Source organism: Salmo trutta, chromosome 31 (genome assembly GCF_901001165.1).
Source record: "Salmo trutta chromosome 31, fSalTru1.1, whole genome shotgun sequence".
NCBI classification, from domain to species: Eukaryota; Metazoa; Chordata; class Actinopteri; order Salmoniformes; family Salmonidae; genus Salmo; species Salmo trutta.
The window spans coordinates 33,159,466-33,184,479 of NC_042987.1; the positions used below are offsets into that span (position 1 = coordinate 33,159,466).

General features: G+C 43.3%; 1 protein-coding gene across 1 annotated transcript; it reads left to right on the plus strand.

The window, feature by feature from the left end:
- Positions 1-852: 852 nt before the first annotated feature.
- LOC115170030 (angiomotin-like 2a) lies at positions 853-10,992 on the plus strand. The gene is made up of 10 exons (XM_029726262.1): positions 853-1,068; positions 1,724-2,527; positions 3,024-3,138; positions 6,260-6,404; positions 6,639-6,728; positions 7,701-8,172; positions 8,338-8,439; positions 8,599-8,756; positions 9,125-9,259; positions 9,613-10,992. Exons 2-10 carry the CDS (start codon positions 1,728-1,730, stop codon positions 9,705-9,707), a joined length of 2,112 nt encoding a protein of 703 aa, XP_029582122.1. The 5' UTR covers positions 853-1,068; positions 1,724-1,727; the 3' UTR covers positions 9,708-10,992.
- The last annotated feature ends 14,022 nt before the right edge of the window (positions 10,993-25,014 follow it).

Sequence of the window (25,014 nt, forward strand, 5' to 3'; positions counted from 1 at the left end):
TCCAGCAGGTGCTACTGTTTGGAATTCTCTACCACTCTGCATCATGTATTGCTTTAGGCACAAATCTTTTTTATGTCCTGGTTACGGGGAAGACTGAAGCCACAGCTGCCTACAGTATATACACCTCTCCTCACCCCACTCTGTCTCCTAACTGCTCCCCAGGTGCCGATGACGTGGTTGCAGGCAGCCCCCCCCTGCACCTCTCTGATTCAGAGGGGTTGGGTTTAATGCTGAGGACACATTTCAGTTGAATGCATTCAGTTGTGCAACTGACTATCCACTTTCCCTTCCCTTCCTGTCCTGCTGAGATGCTCATTTCACACACAAGTCAATGGCTACACTCGTCACTAGATAAATATAGATTTGTTGTGTAGAGTCCTGAATCTATAAACTATTTCATTAGGTGAATCCTATAATGCCATATTGACTGAATGGTTACATGCTCAGTTGGTTACATGCACAGTTGCCCTTGAATGAAATGTGTCAAAACAGATCTATAGATTTATATTACTACACACTCAATATCTGCAACAGTATAATATCAGACAGACAATGAGAGATGTTAGGAAACTAGGAATATTTACTTAAGTCTTAAACATTGTCAGCTTGTTTTCATCTTTATAACATATTTAGGCCTATGTAACTCCTGCCTGCTTATTTCTCTTTAATGAATCCCCGAGTTTTGTTAATGATCAGGAACAAATGCATAAGCATTGATGTTCCAACACCATAACACGCCATCCTCGTGGTGGTGAGTAGAACTGCAGTTATTCAGTTCGTCCTCCACCTCCCCCATTGGAACCGTGTGGTTTACGCTTTTGATCCCCGAGGGACCTCGCGCGCTCTACATTCCAGGCATTCCGACTTCAGTCTCTGCTCAGTTACTTATTACCTCTCTGTACTCGACAACCATGTCAGTGTTGAGCAAGTTCCGAAAAGAGTAGACCACAAAACTCCTGGTGGAAGGATGAGAACGATTTAAACGAAACATTGTGGATTACTTTGGCTTAATTTATTTTCTATTTTTAAGTTTTTAAAAACGTTTCGCTGGAATGCGAGTGTGAACTGGTAAGAATTGTTAAGTGTGTGTGTATGGGGAATGTGCACTTTCGGCTACTTTGTAACATTTAAGCCTTGAATTGTAGCCTAATACTCAGCTATTGTGCGTAAACACAAGTTCACAGAAGTTTTATTATAGTTCATTATTTCTATGTACGCTACACCATGAATACTTGTTGGTTCCTATTCCTAAAACTGTTTCTAGAGCTATGTGCTTGGCTCCTCTGTAAGAATGGAATTTCAAATGCAAGTTTTCCTTTTGTCGCAAAGTTACTTCTATGAAACTTTTCACGAACAACAAACATTTTATCCATAATGTTGTGGATTTAAGTAATGTAATAATAATTGTTTTTAAAATTGAAATAGTGAAGCGCATAGGGTATTAATTGACACAAGGCAATGCATGGAATGACATCACTCAAAAGTAGTGAATATATTGTTGATTTTTAATTGACTCTTCCTGTAGGCCTTGTTTTTTGCAGTCTGTACATTATTCTACAGTAATGTTTTGGAGGACCACACAACATTTGCGTTATCATGCAAATGATTGACTGGCCTCCTGTTAATGTTGTATATGATCAAGTATCCAGTTTTAGGTGTAGGCCTACTTGCAAGTTCTTATTACCTGTATTCTTATTGATTCTCATTGTTTTTCATATTCCAGGTTCATGGTCATCCATAAACACCTCGTCTACTCCTCATCACCAGCTTCGAACAACGGAACCAACATGGCGTCTACAGAAGAGCCGTCTGGCACGGTCCTGCACCGTCTCATCCAGGAACAACTACGCTATGGCAACCCCACAGATGCCCGCACCCTCCTGGCCATCCAGCAGCAGGCACTGCGCGGAGGCAGTGGAGGGTCCCCTAGCGGAGGGCCTGGGAGCGAAGCAGAAGAGGGTCCCAGTGGAAGCCCCCGCTCTTCCCTGGAGAGCCTCACACAGGAGGACTCCTCATTCCTCCAGCTGTCCACCCGTCAGGAGCCCCAGGGCCAGGAGCACCATGGAGACTACCTGCACTCGGAGAGCAGCTACCAGCTTTACCAACTCCACGGCGAGGAGCTGCCCACCTACGAGCAGGCCAAGGCCCACTCCCAATACCTGGCTCAGCATTGGGCACCCGCCCCGGCCCCCCACAAGCAGCTCCGCGAGGGGACCCTCCTGCGTGATGCGAACTACCGCGTAGCGGAGGAGGAGCTGATTGAGTTAAAGCGAGGGCACGTGCGGTCGCTCAGCGAGCGTCTCCTGCAGCTGTCTCTGGAGAGAAATTGTGCCATAGCGAAGTCAGAGGCAGTGAAGAGCTCCTCACAGAGCTACCCAGAGCTGGGTTACTACGCCCCCCCACAAGGCCTCCAGGACCAACACATCCCACACCCAGAATACTCATCGGTTACCATCATGTCCCAAGGTTATATGCCCCAGTGTGTGTACAGGGACATGAACCAGTCACTCCAGATCCAGCAGCACAGGTACTAAGGCATTTCAGCAATTGTGTGTGTGTGTGTGTGTGTGTTGGACATACAGAAAGATCATGCAAAGGTGTACCCACTGTTTGATTGTCATTGCCCTGAATCAACAGCCATCACACATTTCATAGTGTGTTAATTTCTGTGGACAAAGCCATATGCATAATGGGCTTCAAGCCGTGTGTCATTGGCTATGTGTCATCGGTGCCTTGCATTCCAAACCTCCTAGCATGCATTGTGAGTCATTACATGCGCAGGTTGGAATTCCAATTGCCTTTCTGAGAACACTTTGGAAGCCAACCTACCTAGGGTGGAGTTGATGTGTTCATTCTATTATAGGGTGCTTGTAATTCCTAGGATGCCTAACAAATGTAGGTTGCTCACGTAACCACGGTTCTATGAGCTAAGGGGCTATGTTAGTCACACTCATCGAAAGAACGTTGTAGTTGTAAATATTTGGATATCTAGTGAACTCAACAACACACGTCCCTCCTCACAGGTATGCGGGCCCAGGCAGATCTGAGCCAAGGCAGATGGACCTGCTGATGCTGGAGAACGAGAGGCTGAGACAGGAGCTGGAGGGTCACCGAGAGAAGGTCTGCCGCATCCACAAGGTGAGAACCATTCTCCTCTTAGTCCATCTCGAAGATGGCGACATGACATTGGAATGGTTTGTGTTGTTATATGCGTGAAGGACTGATGTTAGTTTTGGAGGACCTATATCAGACTTTTTTTTCACATTTTCCTCGGTCATCAATGCATGATGAACTTTGAGTTACACAAAACACGTAACTTCTCAAGTTGGCATGCCCATACTGAATAGCAAAGTACTGAAGTCCGCAACATGTGCCATTTAATGAAGGGAATGGAGGAAACACAAGCCAAGTAGCACTGTGCAGCGACGCCAGACACACTCCCCTATCTGTATATGGGAGATCATTACAACAGCTGCTACCATTGGCTGTACATAGAGACCCCATAGAGCCCAGAGGCTGTTACTGTATCCACACTCCCTGCATTGTTCTGCAGATGGGGGTCGTGCGTATGTGCTTGTGTGCCCTTTAGTTCCAGAGAGGCCATAGATTTTCGGTCCTATCCAGGGAATGTCAGACAGCAGTCGATGGGTTTGTGACCCCTGGCACAGCTGACATGCTGTGAGTGCTGAGACAGAGACATTCTGCTAGCCGTGGCAGGTGGCAGGTCTGTGTGTCTCAACTGAAAGGAATCTATTGTACTTTGATCCCACTGCATTTTCACTTTTCGTCAATCATCCTTTTTTAAAACTGTCATCCTCTTTCAACCCCTTTTGTTTTCGTCTCCTTTCGACCCTTTTTACTTGACCAGCTCATAAAATGTTCCTAACAGAACTGTTTACTCCTCTTGACAACCCCATGTCAGTATGTTATTGTCTACTATTATGAATCAAGATGGTGGCAACAACACTAACTGATAAGACTTCACCCATTTATCTTGGTAGATGCCATAGAGCTAGATTGAGGACTCATCTTTTAAAATGGTGGAAGCCCTCGATGGCAATGTCAATGCTAAAACGGTTATATCCATCTTTCTATCTCTATGGTGAATGCATAAACTGCTGCTGGTCTCCTTTGGAGTTACGTCACCCCACCCCTCGTGCTCCCTCAGCCTTAAAGAATGATAATTTGCGGGGTTGGAAAGTTTCCCCGGACTGTCGGGCCGCAGGCCTGAGTAGACATGCCCGAGTGGCTGCTGTAATGGTGGGCGTCTTTACTTCTCCACTTCTTTGCCTGTTTCTGTTTCCACAGGCACAGGCATGCACACCTTTTCCACACTGGCAACCTGCCCAGACCTCCATCTCTCTCTCTGTTTGAGTGAACTAGCCACACCTGGAAGGCAAGCGTGATTGTTAGCTCCCAGGAATGCAGATAGAAATCAGCCACACACACACAGGGAGTGGTGCTTGCTCAAATTCCTCTGGATTATACTCGTATAGTGTGTGTGTACTATGTGCCCACATGTACGGAATGTGCTCCCAGGGATATTTATATATATATATGCCCATATGTATATACAGTTGAAGTCGGAAGTTTACATAGACTTAGGTTGAAGTCATTAAAACAAATTTTTCAACCACTCCACAAATTTCTTGTTAACAAACTATAGTTTTGGCAAGTCGGTTAGGACATCTACTTTGTGCATGACCCAAGTAATTTTTCCAGCAATTGTTTACAGGCAGATTATTTCACTTATAATTCACTGTATCACAATTCCAGTGGGTCAGAAGTTTACATACACTAAGTTGACTGTGCCTTTAAACAGCTTGGAAAATTCCAGAAAATTATATCATGGCTTTAGAAGCTTCTGATATGCTAAAAAAAAAAATTGTAGACCTCCATAAGTCTGGTTCATCCTTGGGAGCAATTTCCAAACGCGGAAGGTACCACGTTCATCTGTACAAACAATAGTACGCAAGTATAAACACCATGGGACCACGCAGCCGTCATACCGCTCAGGAAGGAGACGCGTTCTGTCTCCTAGAAATGAACGTATTTGGATGTGAAAAGTGCAAATCAATCCCAGAACAACAGCAAAGGACCTTGTGAAGATGCTGGAGGAAACAGGTACAAAAGTATCTATATCCACAGTAAAACGAGTCCTATATCGACAACCTAGAAGGCCGCTCAGCAAGGAAGAAGCCACTGCTCCAAAACCGCCATAAAAAGCCAGACTACGGTTTTCAACTGCACATAGGAACAAAGATTGTACTTTTTGGAGAAATGTCCTCTGGTCTGATATATAACAAAAATAGAACTGTTTGGCCATACTGACCATTGAAAGGTTTGGAGGAAAAAGGGGGAGGCTTGCAAGCCGAAGAACACCATCCCAACCGTGAAGCACGGGGGGGCAGCATCATGCTGTAGGGGTGCTTTGCTGCAGGAAGGACTGGTGCACTTCACAAAACAGATGACGTCATGAGAAAGGAAAATTATGTGGATATATTGAAGCAACATCTCAAGACTTCAGTCAGGAAGTTAAATCTTGGTCGCAAATGGGTCTTCGAAATGGACAATGACCCCAAGCGTACTTCCAAAGTAGTGGCAAAATGGCTTAAGGACAACAAAGTCAAGCTATTGGCGTGGCCATCACAAAGCCCTGACCTCAAACGTATAGATAATTTGTGGGCAGAACAAGAAAAAGTGTGTGCAAGCATGGAGGCCTACAAACCTGACTCAGTTACACCAGCTCTGTCAGGAGGGATGGGCCAAAATTCACCCACCTTATTGTGGGAAGCTTGTGGAAGGCTACCTGCAACGTTTGACCCAAGTGAAACAATTTAAAGGCAATACACTCAATTAGTATTTGGTAGTATGTAAACTTCTGACCCACTGGGAATGTGATGAAAGAAATAAAATCTGAAAAAATCATTCTTTCTACTATTATTCAAACATTTCACATTCTTAAAATAAAGTGGCGATCCTAACTGACGTAAGACAGGGAATTTTCACTAGGATTAAATGTCAGGAATTGTGAAAAACTGAGTTTAAATGTATTTGGCTAAGGTGTATGTAAACTTCTGACTTCAACTTTATGTGCCCACATGTTTATGTGCTGTACTGCATGTATACAGTTCTACGCCTGAACCAACACCCCCACCCCCCCCCCCCCCATCTCCAACACATATAAAGATATTAAACCAACAAACAAGATGGCTGACCAAAAATGTCTTTCCCCTCTTCCTTCTATCTGTCCATTCAGTTGGAGCAGGAGGTCCAGAGGGTATCCAACGCCTATGAGACTCTGCTGCAGGGCAGCTGTAAGAGGGAGAGCCTGGAGCAGACCTTGAGGAGCAAACTGGTGGATGAGATCAGGAGGCTGCAGGACGTTAACAGAGACCTCCGAGGTAAGGACTACAAATAACACATGCTCTCTGGTTTGTTAGACATTGACTGGCCAGGCTTGTTTGTATTTCGTTCATGCCCCAAAACTGGTCCAAAACCATTTTGGGGATTATAATGGTTTATATTACAGTGGGACTGGAGGCATGGAAACCTTTTCCCAAATCACTTTTAGTGTAAGTGTATAGCGGTTTAGAAATGCTTCCAATTTTCCTAAACTTTAAATATTTGCGTTACAGAAAGCCTGGAGAATGCAAGAACACACGCTGCCAAAGAAGTGGAAGCTGCCGACCACAACCAGCACATCATGACTAAACTGCTCGAGCAAAGTAAGTGCGTCATCCATTCCATCTCTCTCACACCACTCCAAGTCTTAGACCTTCAGCCATGTCACAGGATTGGAGCATAGCACGGCACCCTGTAGCCAAGCTACATCCTCTACGCAGGAATTTTAGTTGTATAACCTCCGCTTATCTGGTGAGAACGCCTCAACAGTAAACACATGTAGCATAGCGGTTAGAGCGTTGGGCCAGTAACTGAAAGGTCGCTAGTTTGAATCCCAGAGCAGATGAGTGAATTGGTCCATGTGCCTTTGAACAAGGCACTTAACCCTAATTGCTCTATCATCGCTGCTGATAATGGCTGACCCTAACCTTGACTCCCCTCTCCGAGGGTGTCTCAGGAGTTTGGATATGCAAAAAACAGGACAAATATAAGCACCCACCAAATAATTATAATGTATTGTTATAGGAAAGGGAACTATAATGACAAAATACAGTTGAACGAACATCAGGTTCCTAGGGTTGTTGATTTACGTTGTCTATTTAAGCAGTGGGCCTTTCCCAAGGCTAGATGAGAGATAGGGTTGGAGGTGTACGGCCTTGGTTGGAGGAATGTTTCTTGTTAAAGGGATAGGGGCTGCCCGCATCACTTCCTCTTCGTCCCCCTCGACATTCCACGAATGCTTGGGCAAATGAAGACCATCTGCCATGATGGGTGAATCCTGGGACGTATTAGCAGGGTTAGAGCGATGGTGGTGTGATGGCTTAAGACAGTCCAAGCTCTCATTTTCACCTTCGAAATAGCTCCATGTGGCCTTAGACTAAGACTGGTTTTCATGTCTCGTGTTCAGCCCATTACACAACACTAGCTTTTCACTGATATATCTTCTAAATGTATCCTATGTGTGAATGTTGTACAGTTTGTAGCTTTTTGGCTATACCATATCTAACCTTCTCTTCTCCTCTTTCTTCTTATTTCTTCTCTTCTTCTCCCCTCTTCTCATTCTTTCCTCCCATCAGACGAGGAGCAGCAGTTTGAGCGTGAGCGTGCAGAGCGTGAACTCCAGCGGCTCCGCAACGCCGCCGAGGAGCAGGGCCTGAGGGCGGAGAAGCTGGAGGAGGCCCTGGAGGCCCAGTTGTACAGAGGACGGCAGATGGAGGAGGAGCTGCGCCTCAAGCGGGCCTACGTGGAGAAGGTGGAGCGGCTGCAGAGCGCCCTGGCTCAGCTGCAGACCACCTGCAAGAAGCGCGAGGGCCTGGAGATGAGGTTGAGGACACGCCTGGAGCAAGAGCTGAAGAGCCTGAGGGCGCAGCAGAGGCAGTCTCACCCGCCGGGTGTGACGGTGGGCCCGCTGTACGAGCGTCTGAGGGAGAGAGAGGAGTGTATCTTAGCCCTGGAGGCAGACTTGGTGCGCTGGGAGCAGAAATACTTGGAGGAGAGCACCATGAGGCAGTTCGCCATGGACGTGGCCGCCAGCGCCGCCGCTCAGAGGTGAGGGTCAGAGGTTAAACGTTAAGGGATAGCTCGCTCAAGGGTTGTGTTCTGTATGCACATACAGGAGAAAACGTTTTCAAAACATGTAGGCTAAATATGTTTTTATACTTTACATTTTTACCTGCATCCATTTCCTAAAGGAATGTATTTTCTCTGTTCCAGAGACACAACCATCATCAACCATTCCCCCTGCCACTCTTCCAACAACAGCTTCAATGAGGACCTGCCTGTATCTGACTACAGAAACCAGGAGATGGAAAACCGGTATAAAGATGACGCATTTAAAAAAAATATCTATATTATTCAGAATTTATAGTATTGTTGCTGTTATGACACTTTGTATGCATCTAATAAGTCTAATGTACTTTGTTGCATCAGATGGCGGTGATTAGAGATCTGACTCAATATTTCTCCTGTCAATAGGATCTGTGCTCTCTACACCCAAATCCTGGAGAAGGATGCTGTCCTCAATATCCTCCACCAGCATTTGCACCAGGAACAGATGAAGAAGGATGGGTCTTGTCTGCCTGCCGCCACGTACACTCCTGCCAGCACGGCCAAGTGCACCAGCATAAACAAAAGTAAGGATGAGGGTCATAGACGAAAAAAACTCATAATACCTTTTTTAACTATTACTTGTGCTTCTGCATTGCTTGCTGTTTGGGGTTTTAGGCTGGGTTTCTGTATAGCACTTTGTGACATCTGCTGATGTAAAAAAGGCTTTATAGGTACATTTGATTGATATTACTCAAGGGGTCCCTCAGGGCTCTGTTCAGGGGCCACTATTGTTCTCTACATACATGCACAATCAAATATTAAGTAAGGAGTTATTGTCAAAGATAATTATAATAGTAATGAGCATTGAAGTGGATATAGGTTAGAATGAGAGCACCTGTTTATCAATGAAATGCGTGCCAGTGGCTGATCTCTTTCATGTTCTGTGTTGTAGGTAAGAGTCTGTCAGACGACCAGACTGCTCTCTCTCTTCTCCGGTGCTCCTCCCCAGCTCACCCCAGCCAGAGCTGTGGATCAGAGGATGGAGCTAAGGCCAAGGAGCCAGCCACTGGTTCTAAGCTCAGCATTGGTGAGTAGTCTATCTCTCACTCACACACACACACAGTCGGCCAAACACCCAAACCATTCTCTGTAACTGCATCACATGCTGTGCCAGGGCAGTCATTGATTTACCAACCATACTCCCATAGAACAAGCCAATCGGCGATGGCTCTGTAGGTCAGAGGTCATCAGTGGGCTGCCGGAATGTGCTATGTTGTCGCACTTAGACCCGAGGATTGACTGCATGCGTTTACCCGAATGGATCATCCCAATGTGGAAACGTCAGCATGTTTCTTTGGTTTCAGATAATGTACTGTAACTGTGGCTTATTTTTCCACTGTTTCCACTCCTCTAACACGTTTGCCCTCTTCTATTTTAAAGACAACGCTGCTGCGCAACAACATCGTGCCTCCTCCTTGAACACATTAAGAGGCCTGGATGACTTGGAAGCGGAGGCAGTGGAAATCTTCATTTGAGGAAGACTTTTGATCCTTGACAAGAGATTCACTCGAGAGTAATGAACTCTCGGAAGCTGTGCAGAGCAACTGACTACGCCAATGGTCAGAGTTTCTCTGAAAAATAGACAGAAGACAAGAATGTTGAAGAATGAGAGGCGCATGTGTGGAATAAGGACTTGGGCTTTCACATTTAGAGGGGAGCGGTGCTCTTCCTCGATCTCTTTCTCTCTTAGCCAGGTGGCTGCAGGCTAGCTGTCTTGGTATATGAGACTGTGAAACTTTCGAGGTACTTGGGACAGTATTTCCGTTTTGTAACGGGAAACACCCCACTGTACTGTCAGTGTATGCCAAAGTATTTATATTTTCTGTGTACAACGAGTTCAGGAACTTATTCCCAAATATGAACTGAAAGCTTCACGCTTTTCCAAATAACCTTGTCTTTAGAATTTATCTTTGGACTTTTGACCGGCATTCCCTCCCCGCGCAAAAATGTGCCCACAATCTGGCCACATTCCTGTGCCATGGAATTCTTCAGAGTTAGGAAAACAACTCCCCCATCTCCATAATTGAATAAAAATGCCAAACAATCTTAATGTTCATAATTTTCTTGGCCATATTCCCTAAGCCCCAGTAGCTGTCTCTACCACAGGAGGTTGGTGGCACCTTAATTGGGGACTGTGTCATGGTAATGACTGGAGTGGAATGGAAAAAAATACATAAAACGCATGGTTTCCAGATGTTTGATGCCATTCCGTTTGCGCCGTTCCAGACATTATTATGAGCTGTCCTCCCTTCAGCAGCCTCCACTGGTCTCTACAGATTTAGAAATAGTTATGATACAGTATGCAATGTATAGTCTGGTTTTTCTATTCCGACTTCTAAACATGAGGTCGGCGAGACCATTCTCAACCTGGGGAGGGTGGAGAGTTTGTTTTATTGCTTTTCACCAATAGTTTTTTTTGTATTATTCTTCATGTGTATTTTCTGATGTGGTGAATCCGCTGGTCAGATTCACCACATTGATTAAGCTGCAAACTACACCATTTGGTTTTCGTTTACTGTGAGCCTTTTTCTGAACTAACAGGTTAATATATTTTATACAGACGTTTCTCTAATTATTTTAGATATGTAGTACTATGAACAGAATGCCAAAGATTATTTTTTTGTGTGTTGTAATTTATGTGCAGACAATCATGGTTATGTCCAGCTGTCCAACAGATAAAGCATTGACCTCAAGCAAAGACATTGCTGTTAACTCCTAACAATATGAAGGTTGTGAAGCAATAAAATATTATAATATATAGCTCCTGTTACTTTGACATTTTTTATTCTTGAAAAAAATATTTTGGTGACTATGAATTTGAAAATGTTCTGTTGGCGGTTTTCTTTTCTTTACACTTTTTATTTCCCTCACTTTACCTCCTGTCTTCTCTTGACACATTCATTCCTTCCAGAGAAACCAAGAAAGAGAGAGATAATGAGGGCTCTCGTTAGTTAATGAATGCCAGAGATGCATTGTTTAGGCTCAGCATTCCCCAGTGGCCAGCTCTCATGTTCTCTCAACTTATCCTGGTTGAAGTTTCCACACACAACAAAATAGACTACTTGTATAGTAACTTTGAGTGCTTTACCACCCCTGTGTGTGCCTATACAGTATGTGCAGTACAGTTTTGAGTCGGGTCTGTTTATATAGTCCCATAGGTCGGCGCACAATTGGCCCAGCATTGTCCAGATTAGGGGAGGTTTTGGCCCGGGGGTAGGTCGTCATTGTAAATAAGAATTTGTTCTTAACTGACTTGCCTAGTTAAATAAGGATATGAGCCTTCTGTCATTTGATAGGGGGTTACAGTGCATTATTCTCAGTTTGAAATGGGGTTTGTAACAAATTATTTTCCAATCGTTTTGTTCGGAACAGAACCATTATTTTTTTTGTTCTGTTCCAACAAGCAAAATAAAGTTCTGAACCGGTTTGAACAAATAAAATGCGTTATATCATTTATATCGTTCCTTTCTGTTCATTTTTAAAACTCTGAAAGCCCGACAATAAATTACTTTACCAATCAGTGCAAATAGAGCAGCTTGCTATAGAGCGGGCAAGCTATAGGCCTAGTTGTTTACATGCATTAGACATAAGTGTAGAGCGCGAGATGCGACTGAAATTTTGCAGGTGGGGAGGAGAGAGGGTGGAGGAGGCTTGACTCGACATACGTTATCTGAATTAGGCCCACAGAATTATACCCACGGAGGAGCAGCTTCTATGAAGGAATTTTGAATGTCTTTGCACTTCCGAGAGTTGGCTTAATGTTGGACCAGAGCTAGCTAGCTAGCTAACAAGCTTGTGTGTGCACAGCGGCACCAGAATTAAAATAAAATCACATCTTACCTCTTGGTAGTTAATAAATCCAATGTGAAATGGGATAACTATTGTATCATATTGTAACTAGCGTTGAAAAAGTTAATCTGTTCTAATAAAATATCTCTCCATTTCTGAATCACGCTTGGAGCGTCTGTAGGCTACAGTAGCCTATGCTTCAGAAGGGTAGGGGAAGGTAGCCTACATACGCACACACACGCAAAGATTTCCAGGTGGCAGGTAGACACTGGAATAAGTTTCTGAGTGACAGATTGAGGGCTTTGCATTGTGTTTTTTATGGGACTGGAAAAAAAATCACAGAATTTAAAAGAACATTATTAACCGGTTCCCATGCTTTTAAAAAGAATGGTTCTGTTCCAGAACAAGATAGATCCCTTTTGTTCCCAGTTCTGATTCTGTTCCTCAAAAAATGTAGTTGTCTTAGGTTCTGTTCCCTGAAGCGGTTCCAACTTCCAACCCCTGGTTTGAAAGGGAAGAGTGCTCCGCATTGGCCTGTATTGGCTTTACTTGGGTCGTGTTCAGAAGGGAGAAAACATTTAGAAATTTAGTGAAACGGGAAGATACTACCTGGATGTGTCGAATAACAACTCAGATTTTTACAAAATATTTTGCTACGGGTGTGCCCTACTGTACATGACCCAGCTGTCATAGCTAGTCTGTACACCACAATGAGATTTCTGAGTACAGGACAATGACAGATAATGGCTGGGGTACGGCAGAATGACAGGTTCACTCATGTGACTCAATGTGCCCTGTGTGTCTTTGTGTGTGTGTGTGTGTGTGTGTGTCATTATCAGTGTCAGCCAGACCTTGCTATAGTTTTGACTAACTCTAGTGAGCAAGGATGTCAAATGTTCAGATTGTATACTAGTATCAAGACTACACATATCAGTATGTCAACACATGTAAGTATATCAACACCGGTGGCAGTTGGTGCTATTTAAGATTAGGGAGGATTATACATGTTTAATGTGCGTGGACTTATTTCTATTACAGCATATTGGAGAACAGTATTCCGGATAGTAGCTCATAAGGTCTTATTCGGGATAAGCTGTTTACATGCACTTTTGATATCCCGCTCATGAGTATCCCTGTATCCAAGAATAAACCGAATATTCCTCATTTATGTATATGGGTTAAATATAATAGTACATGAAATATGGACACTGACTGTAGGCCTATAACCTTTCACGAATTTTGCACAGGACCAATCTTTCCACTGTTTTGGAGTTATTGCGTTTTCTCCCCGGTCCCTAAACGAAACAGACAACTTTACCAGTATTAACTAGATTACTAATGCATTCATTCTATCGATGTAAGACTGGTGAGCACTACTTTTGTTTGTCTTCTGGGGCAACAAGTTATGACAGAAGAGAAGCTGAATGTATCTAAATATAGTTGGCAAACAAATGGCCTAACAAATGCCAGAAATTATAATATGGCCTACCAAATGTAGGAAATAATAAGCAGAAACATGTCTAAATTAAGGTTGAAAGTGGCCAATAGTAAATTATAGTAAATTAATTATAGTAGGCTAAAGTATTATGGACTTATTATGGTGGATAGAACTGCGCAGGGAACCTACTTTTTGAAGTGATTTATTTGACAATCAGATGAAAACATCACACAATATCCATGATATGTTAAACTGAGCCTGACTACAAAAACAACAGTAAACGGGATAAGATGTTTACATGACACAGTCTCCTGTCTTAGATCAGCATATCCCCGGCAACTTATCCGGGTTTCTCATATATGGAATTGTCACGCTTGTCGTCGTAGAGAGAAAGGGACCAATGCGCAGCGGGTTTCGTGCTCAACATATTTATTTATAAAATAATGCGAACACCACGGAAGAAAACAATAAACCAACTAGCGACATGAAACAGTGAAAGCAGGCTCAACAAAAGCAGTGCTCTCAAACAACTACCCATGAAAAACAAAGACAAACACACCCTACTATATAGGACTCCCAATCAAAGGCAACTCAACACACCTGCCTTCAATTGAGAGTCCAACCCCAATCAACTAGACATAGAAACACAGACATAGACCAGTGACAAACCCCATAATACATACATCAACTACCCTCTGCCACGTCCTGACCAAACTACAATAACCAAATATACTCTATACTGGTCAGGACGTGACAGTACCCCCCCCCCCAAAGGTGCAGACCCCGGAATGCACCTACACAAAACACAGAAAAACCCCAAAACAACCAGAAAAATCCCCTAAACAAAAAGGGAGGGAAGGGAGGGTGGCGACGACGGCACAGTGCTACACCCCCCCTCCCCAACCCACCTATATGGGAGGCGGCTCAGGTGCGGGACGTGGACTCTGCTCCATCCCTGACGTAGTCCACTTAAGTGGCGCCCCAGACCTCGCCCGACTGGCGGGCGATTCTTGCCGCTACCGGCTGGCGGGTGTCTCTGGCTGCGCCCGTGTGGCGGGCGACCCTTGCTGCGCCCGGCTGGCGGGCAACCCTTGCTGCGCCCGGCAGGCGGGTGTCCCTTGCTGCGCCCGGCTGGCGGGTGGCGATGACTGCGCCCGGCTGGCTGACGACCCTTGCTGCGCCCGGCTGGCGGGCGATCCTGGCTGCGCCCGGCTGGCGGGCCACTCTGGCAGATCCGGCACGGCGGGCCACTCTGGCAGATCCGGAACGGCGGGCCACTCTGGCAGATCCGGAACGGCGGGCCACTCTGGCCAAACATATTATCTAAAGTAATATCATAGTCAACATAGCTACTAGAACTAACGTGTTAGTAAACCCAGTACAAACACGCAGTACAGTGTACAGCAAGCAGTTTAGCAGTTACACCGGTGGGCCCCGGTAGCAATAAATTTATAAAACTGAACACTTAACTTGACTTGGAGAGTTCCAGTGTTGGATAGCCCTAGCCAGCTAGCTAACATAAATAACATTCCTCTCTGTTTGAGCTGGGTGTTTGAGTAGACTAAATTAGCTAGCTGCGTTAGCTAGCTAAGCTACTATCCACATTGTATGTACTGCAGTGCTAGCTAGATGTAGCTTATGCGTTCAGTACTAGATTAATTATCTGATCCTTTGATTAGGTGGACAACATGTCAGTTCATGATGCAAGAGCTTTTGGAAGACGTCCTCCGAAAGATGTCATAATTACTGTGTAAGTCTATGGAAGGAGGTGAGAAACATGAGCCTCCAAGGTTTTGTATTGAAGTCAATGTACTCAGAGGAGGACGGAAAATAGCTGTTCTCCGGCTACACCATGGTGCTACCCTACAGAGTGTTGTTGAGGTTACTGTAGACCTTCATTGCAAAACAGTGTGCTTAAATCAGTTATTTGGTGACGTGAATATATTTAGACTAGTTTTATCTAAAAAGGATAACTTTTTTAATGTTTCACTATTTTTATGAAATTCACTGAGTAGGATGGTCTTCCCCTTCCTCCACTGGTCAACAGTGTAATGAGTGTGTGACTGTTGTATTGCTTGATAGCTGTGGCTATGAGTTTATGTTGACCTCCATGTACCCTGAGCTGTTCATACTTCTATGAGTTCCAGTTTCATCTGATTCATAGGGATGACTGAGGAACACACTCTCATCAATTGTGCAACCAACCGTAATTTCCTCTAAGTCAAGTCAGAAGCATTTCAAATCAAATCTAACTTTATTTGTCACATGTGCCGAATACAAGTGTAGACTTCACCGTGAAATGCTTCCTTACAAGCACTTAACCAACAGTGCAGTTCAAGGAAGAGTTAAGCAAGTATTTACCAAATAAACTAAAAAAAGAAATAAATGTAACACAATAAAATAACAATAACGAGGCTGTATACAGGGACTAGCGGTACCGAGTCAATGTGCGGGGGTACAAGTTAGTCGAGGTAATTTGTCCATTTGTCCATGATGTTGATTTTCACACAGGCAATGTTACTGTCACAGACAGAACAATGAGCCAGATATTTCACCAGATGTATAAATGTGAAGCATCGGGTTGGTGTTTCCACTCACTACCAAATATGGTGATGAGAGGAAGCCAAGTGGACCAGCAGTGGGAGAAGACGGAGCTAGATGAATTTTGGCTGACATTCTGCACATTTTCTCATCGATGAACCATTTGATCTCAGTACAGTTTTCTGTTTCCAAAACTAGAATCTGTAAAAACAGAGTCGACTGCGTTTTGTAGACTTGCCAAAGTTTTAAAAAATTACGTTGTTTAGAAGGAGTGAATTGAGTTATTGCACACGCACACTTCATAGAGTAGGCGTTCCCTAACGGAAATATGCAAATACATGCTAGAATGTGCTAATTGGCTCTCACTAGCTAGTCCTTGCTTGTTCTGCCAACTATGATTAATTTGCTCCCATTAGAAACGACAGGCTCTGGTCTATCTTGGGTTAGTTATAAAAAATCTTTGGTACTGTGGGTTGGTTGATAGTTAGAGGTTGGATGTTTAAAGCACCTCAACAAGCATGGACTTGGCAGGGCCCTCCCTTATATTAGCCCATGCAGGAAATTAGATGGCAAGATCAGTCTGATTTGATAGGAGCAGGAAAGATTCTATGGGAACTGGTGGTATGCGAGCGGCTATCAATCTTATTTACGGACTGAGTGAGTTTTTCTTCCCCCTTGCACTGACAGTAGTTTGAGGAGCCGCCAACATTCCTTCTGTTTCTCTGAGAGGCAGTTGACATGTTTCAACAAAGGTTCTCTTTCCTGGAATTTACATGATGAAGAAAGATCGTAATGTTGACGGGGTCACGGGTGAAATTCCGCAACGGGGCTAGCATGTCAAGAGATGTCAGGGCAAATGTATTTTGACATTCTTCTTCTGTTGCTCAACCACTTGAATGCTCTTCTTCGACCTCAACCAATTGTCATTAGAGGATCATATCGGTTGTGTTAAACACGGAGATCATTTTTGTACACTTTTTGTTTTTGTAACATTTGTTTCTTCTCTGGGCCTTTTACTGTTTTTACAACACATTCCTAATAGTTGAGAAGATGCTTTGTAGTTTGAGGGCTTAGAATACTGATGGGAAACACTAATATAAGAGCAGTGAATTGAAAGGGAAGAGCTTTGGAAGTCAAACCGAGCTGAGCCAAGCCAAGCTGTACTAGGCTGGCCTGGTTATGTCTCCACCATATTATAGTTCCTGGAACCATGCTAAAAGAACAATGTTTAAAGAAGATACCTGAGCCAGCACAGTATGGTTTGGGTCGGCCCTATGGTGTGAATCAGGCACTTGATATTAGATGTTTGTGGACAAGTACAAATACCTAGGTGTCTGGCTAGACTGTAAACTCTCCTTCCAGACTCATATTAAACATCTTCAATCCAAAATTAAATCTAGTATCGGCTTCCTATTTCGCAACAAAGCCTCCTTCACTCACGCCGCCAAACATACCCTCGTAAAACGGACTATCCTACCGATCCTCGACTTCAGCAATGTCACGTCCTGACCAGTATAAGGGGTTATTGGTTATTGTAGTTTGGTCAGGATGTGGCAGGGGGTGTTTGTTTTATGTGGTTCGGGGTTTGTTGGGATATATCCTTATGTAAGAGGGGTGTTTGTTTTATGTGTTCCGGGGTTTTGGGTATTGTTCTGGTTTTGTATTTCTATGTTTTCTATGTTGTGTATTTCTTTGTTGGCCTGGTATGGCTCTCAATCAGGAACAGCTGTACATCGTTGTTGCTGATTGGGAGTCATACTTAGGTAGCCCTTTTTTCACTTGTGTTTTGTGGGAAGTTGTTTTTGCATTGCTGTGTGTGTAGACTGCATTACTGTTCGTTCGTTTGTTTGTTTGTTCGTTTTCTTGTTTTGTTTTGTCAGTGTTCAATTAAACGTTAAAATGAGCACTCAACCCGCTGCGCCTTGGTCCATTACATACGACGACCGTTACAGGCGATGACATTTACAAAATAGCTTCCAATACTCTACTCAGCAAACTGGATGCAGTCTATCACAGTGACATCCGTTTTGTCACCAAAGCCCCTTATACCACCCACCACTGTGACCTGTATGCTCTAATCGGTTGGCCCTCGCTACATATTCGTCGCCAGACCCACTGGCTCCAGGTCATCTATAAGTCTATGCTAGGTAAAGCTCCGCCTTATCTCAGCTCACTGGTCACGATAACAACACCCGTAGCACGCACTCCAGCAGGTATATCTCACTGGTCGTCCCCAAAGCCAACACCTCCTTTGGCCGTCTTTCCTTCCAGTTCTCTGCGGCCAATGACTGGAACGAATTGCAAAAATCGCTGAAGCTGGAGACATATTTCCCTCACTAACTTTAAACATCAGCTGTCTGAGCTGCTAACCGATCGCTGCTGCTGTACATAGCCCATCTGTAAATAGCCCACCCAATCTACCTACCTCATCTCCATATTGTTTTTATTTACTTTTCTGCTCTTTTGCACCCCAGTATTTCTACTTGCACATCATCATCTGCTCATCTATCACTCCAGTGTTAATTTGCTAAACTGTAATTATTTCACTACTATGGCCTATTTATTGCCTTACCTCCTCACGCCATTTGCACACACTGTATATAGACTTTCTTTTTTTCTATTGTGTTATTGACTGTACGCTTGTTTATTCCATGTGTAAGTCTGTGGTGTTGTTTGTATCGCACTGCTTTGCTTTATCTTGGCCAGGTCGCAGTTGTAAATGAGAAATTGTTCTCAACTGGATTACCTGGTTAAATAAAGGTGAAATAAAAATAAACAAAACATTTGAGTTCAGTCTTCACATTGAGCTAATCAACATGTGTGTTTCCCCAACTGGCGGCCCGCGGGTGGTTTTATTTGGACTCCCAAGTTTTTTGAGCAACATTTTTTTAACAAAAATAAAACCTTCTGTACATAGAAACTTGGTACAAAGGTCCAATTTGATACATCTTTAATAGTGTTAAACAGAATGTTTCAGTGTCATTTGCCTCGAAGCTAGCATATAAGTAGTTTAGCTCGTCTGGTAGGCTCGTGTCACTTGGCTGTGCTTTCCTTTCTAGCCTGTAATGGTTTGCAAGCCCTGCCACATCCGACGAGCATCAGAGCCGGTGTAGTACGATTTGATCTTAGTCCTGTATTGACGCTTTGCCTGTTTGATGGTTCATCGGAGGGCATAGCTGGATTTCTTATAAGCTTCCGGGTTAGAGTCCCGCTCCTTGAAAGCAGCGGCTCTAGCCTTTAGCTCAGTGCAGATGTTGCCTGTAATCCATGGCTTCTGGTTGGGGAATGTGCGTACGGTCACTGTGGGGACGATGTCACCAATGCACTTATTGATGAAGCTAATGACTAATGTGGTGTACTCCTCAATGCCATCGGAGGAATCCCGGAACATATTCCAGTCTGTGCTAGCAAAACAGTCCTGTAGCTTAGCATCTGCTTCATCTGACCACTTTTTTATTGATCTAGTCACTGGTGCTTCCTGCTTTAATTTTTGCTTGTAAGCAGGATTCGGAAGGATAGAATTATGCTAAATGGAGGGCGAGGGAGAGCTTTGTATGCATCTCTGTCTGTGGAGTAAAGGTGGTCCAGAGTTTTTTTTCCTTCTGGTTGCACATTTAACATGCTGATAGAAATTTTTTAAACGGATTTAAGTTTCCCTGCATTAAAGTCCCCGGCTACTAGGAGCGCCGCCTCTGGGTGAGCGTTTTCTTGTTTGTTTATGGCGAAATACAGCTCATTCAAGGCTGACTTAGTGCCACACTCAGCTATGAAAAATACAGATGAAAACTCTCTAGGTAGATAGTGTGGTCTACAGTTTATCATGAGATACTCTACCTCAGGTGAGCAATAGCTCAAGATTTCATCAGATATCGTGCACCAGCTGTTATTTACAAAAATACATAGTCGTCCGCCCCTTGTCTTACCAGACGCCGCTTTTCTGTCGTGCCGATACAGCGTATAACCAGCCAGCTGTATGTTGATAGTGTCATCGTTCAGCCACGACTCCGTGAAGCATAAGATATTACAGTTTTGAATGTCCCGTTGGTAGCTTAAGCTTCCGCGTAGGTCATCTATTTTATTCTCCAAAGATTGCACGTTTGCTAGCAGAATGGATGGAAGTGGGGGTTTATTCGATCGCCTACGAATTCTCAGAAGGCAGTCCGCCCTCTGGGCCCTTTTTTCCGCCTCCTCTTCATGCAAATCACGGGGATCTGGGCCTGTTCCCAAGAAAGCAGTATATCATTCACGTCGGGCTCGTCAGAGTCGTAAAAGGAAAAAAAGGATTCTGCCAGTCCGTGGTGAGTAATCGCAGTCCTGATGTCCATAAGTTATTATCGGTCATAAGAGCCGGTAGCAGCAACATTATGTACAAAATAAGTAAAAAAAATATGTTACGAACAACTAAACAAAATAAACGCAAATAAACAAACAAAAAAACACAATCTTTGGGGACACGTAAAATGTCAGCCTTCTCTGGCGCCATTGTTACTCTACTGTATATAAGGGAGATGGAGTTGACAGGTTATAATTGTAACCATGGTGAATTCAATATTGTTTGTAAATATATCAAAAGTAGACAACTTTTCAGACCATGAGGGGTCTTCCCTGCGGGGAATATTTTCCCTTAGAAAATCCCCTAAATGTCATTTTTTTCGTTAAATACTGAAACAACTATAAAAATGAAATTTCCCTGACAGACAAGGATTGTCCCGACTTTCAAGGATCCCTGTATGACAAGAAGTGCTGTGAAAGTACAGTAAAATCCTTGAAAGGGGAAAGCGATCCAAGAGAGAAAAAAGCATGCTTAATTGTTCATTTATATTCCAAACATTAGCAAACACAAATAAATACGGAATATTTCAGCTAACTGCCTTTGTCAAGGGATGGGCTCACTGCTCTGTGCTGGTTGGAATGCTGTGAAGCAATATCATTTCCAGTCATCTCTGTTTTATGTATGCACAAACCAGTTGGAATGTGTAATATTTAGATCTTCCAAACACAGATTGTGTCCAATAAAGTCCCCATGCAGCGCTCTGGTGGGGCTGAGTTAATAGAAGATTGACTCACTTTCCCAAGGGCAGACATCTCCAGTATTGATTAATGGACATCTAGAACAACTTTCAGAGCCCAGGTTTGCTCCAGCAGATAGGGATTTCTAAAACACCCAAAGGAGAAATGGATTGACGTAGCCGCACACCATTTGTTTTTCTTGTTGTCGAACCAGAACATATTTTGGACATTGGGTAATTAAGGTGTAATGTGTTATGGTGACTTTAGAGCCGCAGGGAGGTAACTCGTCCCACCTACTAGCCTACTAAAGCCAAAAGCTATTAAAGGGCAACTGCCCCTAAAACCCAACTAATTCCTTCGAAAACGGCCTGTGTGGCATCGATATGAGTCCAAAACATTTATTCTCGTGTATAGTCTAAACAGGATAATTTTGGTATAAAGTTAGTCTCATCCAGTCTCATTCAAAACGGAGTTTAGAACCTGTGAGTGTGTCACAATGGGTAAATGAAGGTTGGGTTTGGATTACAATTATGTCATCAATTCATGCCCCCGTTTGCCTATTAACACGTAGTGGCACCGTGTTTTCTGGGAAAGGACTGGGCGAGTTTTCTTTGCATGGCCCGGTGCCCCGAGTGGGCGGAAACCTCTTCTTAGGAGGAACAATTGAACGATCAAAAATGAGCAAACCCCGCCCACCAAAGGCACTGGGTCACACAAAACGAAATCTTCTACAGACAAGACAGGTGTGTTTAGTACTTGCCCTTGCTCAGGAAATAGCTACTGTAGTGAAAATGGGCTTCCCATAACCCTCATGACACTACTCAAGATACACAAGTATAGTTTTGTAATGTTCAGTAGGAAAACAGAAGTTTTTCCAGTAATAATCAGGTAGAGTTTTTACTACTTGAGGTTAATAGTAATTAAGTAGTCACAACACTATAGCCAGATTACACAGCTTTTTCGCAACCACAGAAGAAGACAAAACAGGAAGTAGTTGGTTGTTGTTAGCTAGCAACTGTTGACGATCCCAAATGTAATTATCTTCCATCTTTCCTCATCTTCACTAGTCCTTATACAGGCACCATTTATAAATTATGTTTTATGAATACCTTCATGTTGTTGATTAGCCGTTAATATAACTTTTTACCATGCCAAAAAGATTGCTAGTCAAATCAGTCTTGTGTTGAGCCTAGCTGTTTGCTAGCCCTACTGAAATGTAGCTATGTAGCCTCTGTTTTCGTTATACTAGCTAATAAGTATGTGTGTTGTATGCAAATGTACAGTATGTTCATATTGGTATACTTACCCATTCTACTTACCAAATTTGTACAGGAGGCTGCTAAAGGGAGAACGGCTCATAATAATGGCCAGAACAGAGCAAATGGAAAGGCATCAAACACTTGGAAACCATTTGTTTGATGCATTTGATACCATTCCACTCATTCCGCTCCAGTCATTACCACAAGCCCGTTCTCCGACAATTAATGTGCCACCAACCTCCTGTGCGTTTTGACCTTTTGACAAGGAGGTCCTCGACATAAGACTGGAAGCCATTGTTGGTAAGATTAACATTGTTTATCAAATGTTTTTCTGTGTTAGCCGATGATTGATAATGGCTTATAATTGGTTGTCTCTTGTGCTTGTCTTTATTTTCTTAAAAGTTATGTGATGGAGATATGTGGCTGCAACTAAAAAGAGGATCTGGAAATAGTTAAGTCAAAGGGATTAACAAAAAAGTGTAACTATATAATTGAATATGTGATTAATTTAATAAAAACTGAATGTGCAATTAAATTTGTATGAGACTATTATTTCTTGTTTGATGATATAACTACAGTTAGAAACTTGAGGAAATAACACGTGAATAGGCAAACAGTAGTAAATATGTTCGTTTTCAATAGTAATTCAAAAGGGTTTATGTAGGAAATGAAAGAGGATCAGGAGCAATTCAGTAGTGGTTAGTAGTGACAACACTACACACACACACATGGCAGTAATAATTCAATAAGGATTGATTAGGCATACAGCAGTAATGTGTAAGCATTACATAGTAATTCAATAGTGAACATGTAGGAATTGTCTAGGTATGTGTAGATTTTAAGTAGTGGATACTCAAAAGCTCAGTAGTTACACAGTAGTCATTGATGGAGAATTCTGTAGTGATTTGAGTAGGAAATATGCAGTGTTCATCAGTAGTGAAACGTCCCAATTTATCACTCATTACTACTGAAATTACTACAGAAATCACAACGAGTAGTAAGACCAGTAGGTTTTGTGTAGATCTTGTGTAATAGTGATGAATGACTCAACTCTCAGTTGATACCATTTCCACAGTAACATGTATTTACGTGACTGGTTGAAATTAAGCTACAAGCTACAAGGCAAGGTGTCCTCACGAAGCCAGGACAGCGGAGTCAATCACCACCTTCCGGAGACACCTGAAACCCCACCTCTTTCAGGAATACCTAGGATAGGATAAAGTAATCCTTCTAACCCCCCCCCCCTAAAAGATTTAGATGCACTATTGTAAAGTGGTTGTTCCACTGGATATCATAAGGTGAATGCACCAATTTGTAAGTCGCTCTGGATAACAGCGTCTGCTAACTGACTTAAATGTAAATGTAAATGTTGTAGAACGAGTGTCTTATGAAACACATTCCAGACACTGTCTCTTGCCATCTTGCCATAACTGATTTGACAGAAATATCAGCTAGCTAGATAGCTGCAGCTGGCTATCCTATCACCAGCTAGCTAGCTGCTGTCCGCTTGGCTAAACACAAGGTCAACGCAGGCTTTGGCCTACACATAGACCTGAATTAGCAGACCATCTTGAATAGGCAGTCAGTAAGGAGGGGAGAAGTCCTCAACTTCAAAACTTAGTTGTCTCCATAGCAAAGCTAGCTTAGCTTAACTCGCTGTAACTAAGTTACTCGCTACTTGTTTGTTTGTTGTGATTGAATGGCAAAGACACACCCAAGAAACACCCACATGAAACCACACCCCCAAGTTAACTCTTGTTTGCCTTCAGTCATGGCCCTAAAGAATGGTCCAACGTGTATTTTCCCTGGACTTCTTTTTTCCACTACACACCCACAACGTAAACACAAGCAAAGTGTTATTTTACTTTGGGCCCAAATTCTGGTGTTTACCACCCTTCCTTCACACACACATACTGTTCTGGGACCCACCTCTCACTGACATCATTTCCCCTCTCCACACAGTGAAACGCTGTCCAAACATCCCTCAGTCAAGAGCGAATGAAGCTTAGCTTATGGCAAAGTATGTGTAATGTCTCTCAGCAGTATGAGGTATGCGGTCCAAAATCAATGACCACCAGTCTCTGTGATTGAACCTTTTCAGGGAGCATAAGCATTTAAAAAAAGGGAGAAATCTATACCTCTACATTGCGTGAATGGTCCTCCATAGTACATCACTGTTTGTGCCCTTGACATGTAGTTCTACTGAAGGTAAGTACTGCCACCTAGTGGCTCTGACCAGCTTGGTTCATAACGTTTATTTTATAAAGTCCTTTTTTGCATCAGCAGTTGTCACACAATGCTTTACAGATACCCAGCCTAAAACTCCAAAGAGAAAGCAATGCAGATGCAGAAGCACAGTGGCTAAAAAGAACTCCATATGTCATCCAATATAGTAGTTAATAATAAACTCTTTCTTGTATTTCAATACATGTTTTATGTGCAGGTCTGGCTGTGGACCAGAATGACAACCCTAATCCTGAGGAAGATGGGCAGGGTTGCGTCCCAAATGGCAAATAGGGAATAGGGTGTCATTTGGGACGCATTCCAGGTTATGTATATTTCCGACAGTCAAGAAACAACAGCCATTTTGTCCTGAAACCCTTTAGTTTTCATATTGAAACAAACCAAGTAGTCTTTTGACACACTTCTTTTTGGTAAACAGTTTCAGCATAAAAGACAGCTGCAATGCACGTAAGTAAACGTTGAAGGAGTTGTGGCCCTGCTCTCTCTCCTAGTGAGCCTCCC